Genomic DNA, 10,890 nt, shown 5'->3' on the forward strand with positions numbered 1-10,890 from the left:
ATCAACAACCACGCCATCATCCATTCATCTAACAACACACAGACATCAAACATGCACAGATTAGCATCAAGAACTAAAAATCACTGGAAATAAGAGAACGAAACCGATGACGAGGACGCATGGATTTGAGCTACTGGTGTAGCGACATTGGAAGGTCATCCGCCGCACTGTTGTTGAGGCCGTCTGCCACCCACCGAGCCCAGCAAGAGGGTAGGCTGCCCGCCACCAATCGGGACCTGAGGAGGGGAGGCCACACCTTGCCACCATGGAGGCTGTCCGCCGCTCGTATAAACTCATTTTGTCTCATCGTTCCCAAGGGGCCCGACCCCCTCTACATTACATAGCTTCATTCACTAAGCTCTCGAATCTCATCCGCTACTCCCGGCGGAGCCTCGGCTGTCCTCCACTTGAGGAGTTTACCCTCCCACAGTCGTAAATTTCCATGTATACATTTTAACTTACAGCCTATCTAGAAGCTCCGTACGTTTTCTGTACACATGCACAGTTTGCCGACAAGAAGACGAAGACCTAGGGTGGACTTACGACTGTCGCTGGCAGTGGCCCCAATTAAGACCTGGCTTACTAAATCGAGAATAGACGTAGACCTAGGGCAGACGAAGACCTAGGGTGGACGAAGACCTAGGGTGGACGAAGACTTGCGCTGGCAAGGCCTATTGGTCCCACAGGTTATTTAGCAAATATTAATTAGATTATGGAAAAACATTCCTTGTTAGTTATTTCAGTGATCAAAGTTTAAATTATTTAGAGATTCCTTTCTTAAGCATATGATTAGCTGAAAATACCTAGATTCGGTAAAAAAAAGTTATACCACATCTGGACACAAGCAGTTTATTAAAAAACAAAGTTATTTTTATTTTGGAATGGAGGCAGTACTTATTAGCATTTACTTCTCTTGATAGAAGCGCATGGGTGTTGATGTGGAAATCGAACACGGCGGCCTGGGAGATTTGCTTAACTCCAGTGCAGGTCCAAAACTCGCCTTCGGGTGTATGAGCGTGCCAGTTGATTTGATCCTGCAATCAACAAGAAATAAAGACAAAGAAACCGCAGTTAATCCTATAAACGATAGCCGATCGGCTAGATGCCGATGACATATCATTTACCTTTGAGCCGATGTCATATATGCATCGATCGGCAATCATGAATAAATAAGGAAAAACTAAATCTACTCGATCGGCTGTAGATATTAACAATATATACTCCCTATATTGACATATACTTAAATCAAGTGATTGGGATAGATCGGACGCCATGCCGAGAAAGTATAAATCACTTAGATCGAAATATATGTTAATAATAGAACTATATATGTTCATAGCATAGCCGATCAGATAGATCTAGCATGTATTGGCTAATACTCCGATACCACTCTATATTAAGATATTAAAACAAGTAAAATATATCAAACAAAAGCTTAATATACTCAAATATAATAAGATCTTAATGTAAAGGGCAGACTTAACATGTCAATCATGCACATGGAATAAAAGTAGTTAAATCAGGTAAGATCGGCTGAAACCCCGATACTACCCTAATCGGCAACCAGAAGGCAGGCTAGAAATTGATATTCTAAGCACGACTTAATAGATCAAACTCAACTGATACAACATTAAGTATGAAAAGAAGAACAACATCTAGACAATCAAGCCACTGGAAGTTTTATAGAGTGGTAGATATCCTATATAATCTAAATAAACGTCAATATCTAACCTGATCAGCTGCAATCTACCGACAGATGCTGGTCGATTGTAGGTTAGATAACGATATTGTTAGAGATTATATAAAATATATGATAACTCAACAGATTACATAAACAAGATTAGAGTGTCATAAAGATGGAAGCACTAATCCCGAGAACGCAAGCCGCCATAACAAGTTTTACCTCTTGTTGAAGATCGAAACCGATGCAGCTCAACCCAAAAGCAAGAACTCGTTGAAATAAAACTAAAGCAAAAAAAGGTGGCGATGCGCCGAATTGTATTGAACGTGTGTGTTAATTATTACATAGGGCTCGGGATCTATTTATACTCGAGAATTACAAGATATGTCCATACCGGACACGACTATTATCTCTAACAAACTCTAAGATATCATAAGTCTTTACGGCAGACTTTTGCCCAAACATATCTCTAAGGAAATTACATAAAATATCCTAATTAATAGATACAATCGCCTCCTTAGGACTCTATCCTTACGTAGCAATCACCGTAAAGCACACCAACTTAACTCGATGACGTATACCGAGTCATATTGTCAGAATCGGCTGCATCGGCTATCCTTATCTAACTCGAACTCAGTCGATCTGAACATAACCGATTTGGACTCTAGCCGATTCTTGCTCTGTTTCTGAAATAATCTTCGTCTTGGATTCCACTTCGATCTAATCTTCCTCCTCGATGTCGATCTTACCAAATTTGGTCGTTAACAATGGGGTAGCTGATACTGTATGAAAACTAGATGAAACACTACGTGTTGTGGCGAAAACTTTGTATGCTTATCTCTACTACTCCCTCCATTCCAAATTGATCTACATATTTCATAGGTACACAAAGACCAAGAAAAGCTAATAACTCTCTCATACTATATTTACTCTAGCAACAAACTCAATGCATGCACCAATATTTCCTAGCCAATAGCAAATCAAGATATTGCATGTGGGTTATAAATACTTGTGTGCATGGATGCATGCATCAATGTCCATTTACTCCAATGCACAAATAACGAATAGACTCTAATAAATGAACACAAATATGTAGATCATTTAGGAATAACCTCAAAAAAACTATATGTAGATCAATTTGGAATGGAGTATTATAGAAATTAAAGTTGTTTCCGCTAGAATTATGATACGTCATCCGTATTTGAATCGATTTTAGTTTTATGTTTCTATCAAATCATTTCCTTAATTTTTTCTTATGTTAGAGTGTCCCTCTTATCCGAGACGTGCATGAATTAATTGGGCCCGCACCTTTTCACGCGCTCCTTGCCGCAGGCAACAATCAGGCCCGTGCCCGAGTCTGTTTTCCACACGCGCCTTTGCGCGCCGCCGCGATTGGGCCTGCAACGCCCTCGCGCACGCGATTTTCCGTATACCCGATAGTGCCCGATTGGGACTGCGTCGTCCTCGTCCATGACTTAAAAATTGAAGATGTTTTTGTCAAAACTATGGTATGTTGTCCGTATCGGATTCCCGTCACGCCTAACATTCATTGCAAGGTCATGACTCATGAGCGAACTACGAAAGAGAGTCCGTGTGATGCGGATACCAAGCGAATGAAACTCGCATAGTCCATGTGGATATCACGTACATAGTTGCCTAGATCATCTAATTCTATTCATATTATGCGGCACAATTCCTAGGACATGTTAGCATGATTTCAAGTCAGTTTCCACACATGCTCATACGTACTATCCCACTATCAGGGATATCGTTACAATAATCCATAATAATCATTATTTACTTTTGAAAAGAAAATGCCAACCGAAATAAAGGATGAACGAATCATCAATTCCTGCCTAAGTTGAGATAAAATTGGACGACAAATCAAGCTCATGTTTAAAGGCCTCATTGTTTGGCTTATGCTTATTCTTATAAGCCAATTTTAAATTTTAGAACTTAATTTTAAATTTGACTTTTTGGCTTTTTTATCGTACTTTATTTTATAGTATTTGCTTTCGAGTCGTTAAGAACATGCATAAAAAATATTTGCACACAAAATAGTCTTTACTTAGTTATAAATGATTCGGACAAGAATAAACAAAACAGTAGATTGTAATTATTTATCCACCGACACATATGTACAAATTAAATTGACTTTACCCGTTACAACGCACAAGCATCTTTTCTAGTAGAAATAAAATATAAGTTAGCTAGATGAGATAACTTTATATACTTATATAATTTTCATCTTTGATGATTAAAAGTTATAATTGTATTTATAATAATTTAAGTCATATATAGATTGATCATTCAATTCAAAACAAAACTAAAACTAAGGTGATATGGCTTAATGCAAGAAAAAAATAGATTAATTATCTGAGGACAAAAAAATAATTAAGGTGTCGTGACTTAATAAAAAATAATTAATTAAGTATACTCAATGGGGATAATCTTTTATAGAAATAATTAATTACGATGATGTGACTTAATAAAAACGCATAGTAATTAATTAAGTATACTCAGTAGGGATAATCTTTTATAGATATGTGATTCATTCGGAGAACAGACATGCACGACACGGACTGCTTTGGCGTTTTTCAGGCGTATGCTATGCGTGCAAGAATAAATACCGTGCAGCCCGTGCTGGCTGCCTGTAAGCTTTGCCAGAAGCAAAGGCAAACGAGATCTCATCCATCTGTTTAGTGCTCGGGAGAGCTAGCTATACTATATCCTATATATCGCTACGAGTTCTGACAAGGTCGAAGGCTGGTAAGCGACTAGTCATATTTCATCTTGTCACACGGATCAAGGACAAGTGATTCTACTTATCATCTATTTAAACGTGCTACTAGTCATTTCTCGTAAACAAGCGATTCATTAATATTTACATTTCTCGATGCCTATATAGCCAATCTTGTGTGGAAGAATGGAGAGGCACGCATTAAATTTAAGAAAGCCATTAAGATGATAAGTTGTTGGATTGAAATATGCTTATTAAAAATAAAATTTTCAGATTTGGGAATATGACTATCAAAAGTAGATGGAGAGAGTATTACGATCAGTAAAAGTAAGTAATAGTTTCGATTATTTCTAATCGTGAAGTAACCTTCTCTACTATATTGTTGTCGTCTCGATCAGTTTACAGATGAACGATGATATTACGTATAAAATGTGTACTCCCTCCGTTTTATAATATTTTACTCCCTCCATCTACTTTTGATAGTCATATTTTCAAATCTAAAAATTTTATTTTTGATAAGTATATTTCAATCCAATAACTTATCATCTTAATGTCTTTCTTGGATTTAATGCGTGACTCTCTATTCTTCCACACAAGATTAGTTACATTGGTATCGAGAAATGTAAATATTAATAAATCGTTTGTTTACGAGGAATGACTAGTAGCATGTTTAAATGGATGATAAGTAGAATCACTTATTCTTGATCTGTGTGCCAAGATGAAATATGACTATCAAAAGTAGATGGAGGGAGTATATTATAAGTCACGTTGAATTTTTAATCAAACTTGTTTAAGTTTGATCAAATGTGTAGAAAAATACAGTATCATTTTTAATACCAAACAAACATGCTATCAAAATATATTCAATGTTACATTTAATGAAGCTAATTTTATATCATAATATTGCTAATTTAAACTTAGTTAAACTAAAATAGTTTGACTACGAAAAAAATCAAAGCGACTTATAACATGAACGGAGGGAGTGCATTTTTACGATCCGGATGGTCCTAACGTGTAAGATTAAATTAATTAGTTCATGATTACATAAAAGATTATCATATGACTAAAACTCATTTTTCACAAACGGCTAGCCGCTTGTGAGCAACTGTCTGTTAAAATTTCACGACTGAACAGCCTGCATGTTTGTGAATTTTCATGTACGGTCGTTTAAGCCTCCCACCCGTCAAAATGAATTTTTACTTTTTATATTTTATTTTGCGCCAAAACAAAACTGAAAAAATATTTTAAATTTTAGTAGGCACAAATTAATATTCATTAGCTATACCATTTCTTCACAAAGTATGGACACATACGATGTATAAGATTTCAACTAAGATCTCATGTCCACACATCCATATATCCTAACCATCTCACACTACCAAGAGTTTATAATTAAGATGTTGTTCTTTTGACTTCACCTTTCCAAATGATCTTAAATGAAAATGTTATCAATTAGGAAGTTGTAGATCTAGTGTTGAGCCCTACAACTTTGATATAGAATTAATACATCTTTATTGGAGGTTATTTGAAACATATATAATTCTGAGATTTTATAAAATAGATCGAATATTTGTATCTCTAAACCATCTCAAACGAAAAACGTTGTTAACTACAAAATTATAGATCTTGACGAGATATACAATTTTGATATAAAGTTTGTCTTCATATGATTTTATACGAAAAAGTTATGTGTATATATGTGTTAAATTTTGGAAATTTTATTTTCATAGGCGAGTAGCTTAAGCCGCCCGCTTGTAAAAAAATGATTTTCATAGGTGCATGTTTAAGCCACCCACCGGTGGAAATGAGGTTATGTCTTGACAGGGAACTGTCTGCGTATTTTCATGAGCGAGTCTAATTACGTTGACTTGTCTGATAAAATAAAAGGGGTTTCAAGAAAATCTGATACCTTAAGATTCAACTCCCCTTAGTATCTTTAATCAGAGGCAACACATTTTCTATACCTTAAGGAATTAATTCGAACTTCAAAGTGATGCACATAATAAGGATGAAAGCAAAAAAAATATTAGATTTTCATCTATAGATAAGGGTGAATATCTAATACGGCCCCTGAAGTTTTACTTCGGGCTCAGTTTAGTCCTTGATGTTTCAAATTGTCCAAACAAGTCCTCCAAATTAATCATTTGGGTTAATATAGTCCTTGGACTAAAAAAATGCCACGTAAGTATACCAAGTCATCCTCGCATGCAGCGGTATGAATGAAATGACCATTCTACCCTTATATACCATATAGAAAAGAAAAAAAAAGAAGATAAATGTTTTACACGTGCATGATCGTTTTGGAATTGTCACTTATGACTGATCGTGTAAATTCCTTTGTCGGCCACCCATTCGCAACAATGTTTGGCCTGGGCTGGCATGTTATTTTTTCTGTTTGTCTTTTCTTTATTTTCTAAATGGTATATAAGGGTACAATGGTCATTTCATTTGTACTGCTGCATGCGAGGATGACTTAGCATGCTCACGTGATATTTTTATGGGTCTAAGGAATATATTATACCAAATAATTAATTTGAATGATTTATTTGGACAATTTAAAACATCAAGAACTAACTAAGCCCAAAACATAACTTCAAGGACCGGACCGTATTAGCTATTCACCTATATTTTTAAGTATAGGTAGTTTCGGAGGATTTTCCCTGAAGAAACCAATGCAGAATTCCCGCAAATATCTTTTAGTAACTTTTTTACTGACACGAATCACTCCCACATCCATCCGTTCAGCGATCATTTTACTAACCACGTATAACTTCGGTATTCATCGTCTAGTTATTATTTTACCAACATGTATAACTTCTGTAACCATCATTTAATAATCTTTTGTTATAAAAACGACACGTATAGTATTTGTTTGGGTTGGACAAAAATAGATCAACCGTAAACTTTTTGACTGCACTTTGACATGTGAATTGCAATTTTGTTACCACATATAGTTAATGGGAAGGAGCCTCGTCTAGGAGAATGCAACACTCAACCCTCACCTTAGAGCAAGTACAACATAAACAATAAGTACTACTGGAGAAGATAAGAGAGGAGAGAGAAAAGAAGCGGGCTATAAATTTGTAGTCAGTTATAACACGAACTCCACAACACTATGTATATATGATAGGTGGGACCAGATATTAATGGTGTAATATATATTTATAGGTAACTATTATATAAATTAACTATTAGATTGGCTAAAAATGATTTGGAGCTAATAGTTGTATTGGCTATACTATTAAACTTGCACTAACAGAGTAATTTTTTCACTATCCAAGAGCTTCCACTCTCTATCTAAAGGATGCAAATAAAAGAATTACTCCTCACATATTGGTCAATCCATCCATTAAAAAAAAAACCTCCGAGAATATTGGTCAATCAATCCAGCAAAAAAAAAAAAAAAACTCCTCGCGTATTGGTCAATCAATCCATAAAAAAAAACTCCCCGCATATTGGTCAATCAATTAATCCATATAAGGGAAAGTGCGGGCTCCTTGAGGTGGTAAAAAAATTACCATTTAATTAACTAAATTGTATACAGGGTGGGTGTAGTAGTTTCCTATAGACAGACACACACGAGCGTGCACCCGCATGCATACATGTTATTACGTGAGATAAAAAAAATATAATGATACTAGCTGCACAATGCAGGCCATAATGCTAGTTAAGTACTCCCTCTGTTTCCAAATATTTGACACCGTTAACTTTTTAGCATATGTTTGACCGTTCGTCTTATTCAAAAATTTTGTGAAATATGTAAAATTATATATATACATGAAAGTATATTTAACAATGAATCAAATGATAGAAAAATAATTAATAATTACTTATTTTTTTTATAAGACGAATAGTTAAACATATTTAAAAAAATTAACGGCGTTAAATATTTAGAAAGGGAGGGACTAGGGAGTATATCATGGGGATAGATTTCAGTCATTTACGTTACAAACCACAGTCATTTACGTTACAAACCACAGGAGTATATAAGTGATTATTTTGGAAGCAATCTGAGTGAATTTAATTTGGAAAGGAGTGTCACGGGCGCGGAGCGCGATCGGTAGACATGATGGGTATGGTGGGAGAGACCGTTGGGCTGGTGACGGCGATCCTCAGCCTGGCGAGTCGAATCGTGGAGATGGTGGATTCAGCTCGGCGAAGCAAGGAGCAGTGCTCTCTTCTGAGTGAACACGTCCAAAACATAAGAAACCTCCTGACGCAGCTGGATAACCAGTGGACGCCCGACCTGGCGACGGAAGGGGTGCTGAGGAGCCTAAAAACTGCCCTCGACGACGCGCTCTTGCTCGTTGAGGCATGCCAAATCGAGAAGCCCTGGTATAAGCGTTTGGCCCCCTCTAAGAAGGCCAAGAAGTTCGATGCCCTGGACAAACGGATCTCGATCATCCTGCAGCAGTTCCATGTCGCCAACATGGTGCTCATCGTTAACATCCACAAAGATCGTTTCTTCATGACTGTTCTTAAGATGCTACTTGGAGATGGCGCTTGCAGGAACCTGCCAGAGGTAAATTAATATAGAGCTCTAGCTTATATTATTTTTAAATTAACATTTCTAGCTTATTTTTGCTAATAATATATACTATACAAATTTTGTGTCACGCATGTAATACCATTATATATATTTGTACTTAAAAATATTTTTCTTAGATTTTTGTAATATATTATGAAAGAAGTTAATATTCAAGGTATGTATATACATGTTGCATGTCATATAAAAGCTAATAGATACGTCTTGTGCTTTGGGACTTAGGGAGGTAGTTTGTGCATTAATTAATTACCTGTTTCCATACGTTATCTCAACTCAACTAAGTCTGAATTAATAATTTTGTGCTTGGTTTCATGTTTAGTATTTTCTTGAGCTTATATATGTTTATTTTATATAGACAGAGGGAATAGACTTTTTTTTAAAAAAAGAAAGTTGTATTATACCTTCATTTTATATTATAAGTCGCTTAGAGTTTTTTTTTTCAAGTCAAACTTTTTTTTAAGTTTGACTAAGTTTATATGAAAATTTAGTATTATCCAAAACACGGAATTAGCTAACATGAATATATGCTGATATTAGGTTTGTTTTGTGTTAAAAATGCTACTAAATATTTTTATATATAAACTTGGTGATACTTGAATAAGTTTGAGAAGAATTCGAAATATATAGTTGACCTCATGAGTTGATTATCAAAAATTAATATTTTTATAGAATAATAATGTTTTTATATACACACGCACAGAAAGAAGCTGGAATAATAATTGTTTCTAATTTCAGAGGAAGAAAAATGAGCTGAACTCATACATCAGAGGTTTGACTCATCGTGATGATATGTCCACAGACGCGAAATGGGTGTTGGGATGGATACAAAAGGACCTCGCGGACGGGAACGGGTAAGAACAGATGCACGTATACTTAAAACTAGTGCTCCATCTATCCTAAATTATAAGGCTTATATTTTTTTACACATGATTTTCAATAACATATTTTAATCGGTATTGTATTTTATTCTATGATCATAATAAATATGAAATAGCATCAGATGAAAGTACTTCAAAATATGAATATATAGTGATATAACATACATAATAGTTAGTATGATTATTAGTCAAAGCTACCAAGTTTAATTTTACTTGGCGCCCTGTAATTTGGGACGGAGGGGTACTAAGTACGCTGAAAGCATGCATGACTTAAATACTGTTAATTTAAGTAAAGTTCCGTTTTTCTTTGTATGTTGGAATATAATTGTAAATATCATATGCAGCAGCCGGTTCGCAGCATCAATCCCAGCAGAAGAGGGCAGTGGTGGCGGCGGCGTTAGCGACACTCTTGCGAAGGAGGTGGTGCAAACCTGTGAACTTATCGTGCAGGAGGCCGGGAGCGCGAGGCAGAACCAGGGGCATGTGCAGCGGCTGAAGCAGCTGGCGCAGCAGGTGGCCGACCTGATGCAGCACCCGCAGGCGTACGGGCTAACGCGCGAGGCGGAGACGAGAGAGATGGTGAACAACCTCAAGGAAGTCCTCGGCGACGCCCGCATGATCGTGTGGTACAGCCAGCAGCCGCAAAGGAGCATGATCCCGCTACCCCTGATATCCTGCAGCGGCGGCCGCGGCAGAGGCGTGGAGCAGCCAGCCGAGCAGATTCTGACGGTGGTGTACAAGATGGAGTATTACCTCCAGGTCCTCCCCGTCATGGCTAGGCGCCAGATGGTGATCCCTGAATCTGAATACGGAGCTCAGGCGAGCTGATCGCACGACGACTGTATCTGTATGCATATATATATGTGTGTAATACTATAGTGCGTACTCTCCTAGTCCTATACCTAACTAAATAAACGAGTACGCGTGTGTTTGCGTTAATGTTATATACTTATTACTTGGTCCTGTGTGTTGAGTGTGTAAGTGCATAGATGCATATGTAAGCTTCGATCGGGTTTTCTACTTCGATCGGGCTATCTATCTAGTA

At 36.6% G+C, this 10,890-nt stretch overlaps 1 protein-coding gene across 1 annotated transcript; it reads left to right on the top strand.

The window, feature by feature from the left end:
• The first annotated feature begins 4,352 nt into the window (after nt 1-4,352).
• On the top strand, nt 4,353-10,890 carry LOC136354021 (uncharacterized). Its single transcript, XM_066305591.1, has 4 exons — nt 4,353-4,450; nt 8,455-8,943; nt 9,703-9,818; nt 10,190-10,890. Exons 2-4 carry the CDS (start codon nt 8,488-8,490, stop codon nt 10,671-10,673), a joined length of 1,056 nt encoding a protein of 351 aa, XP_066161688.1. The 5' UTR covers nt 4,353-4,450; nt 8,455-8,487; the 3' UTR covers nt 10,674-10,890.

This window comes from Oryza sativa, chromosome 11 (assembly GCF_034140825.1).
Source record: "Oryza sativa Japonica Group chromosome 11, ASM3414082v1".
Classification (NCBI taxonomy): domain Eukaryota; kingdom Viridiplantae; phylum Streptophyta; class Magnoliopsida; order Poales; family Poaceae; genus Oryza; species Oryza sativa.

Coding starts and splice junctions, on each gene's coding strand:
- LOC136354021 (XM_066305591.1), top strand. CDS start 8,488: ATGATGGGTATGGTGGGAGAGACCGTTGGGCTGGTGACGGCGATCCTC. Junction 8,944..9,702: donor CTTGCAGGAACCTGCCAGAG/GTAAATTAATAT, acceptor TTCTAATTTCAG/AGGAAGAAAAATGAGCTGAA. Junction 9,819..10,189: donor GACCTCGCGGACGGGAACGG/GTAAGAACAGAT, acceptor TATCATATGCAG/CAGCCGGTTCGCAGCATCAA.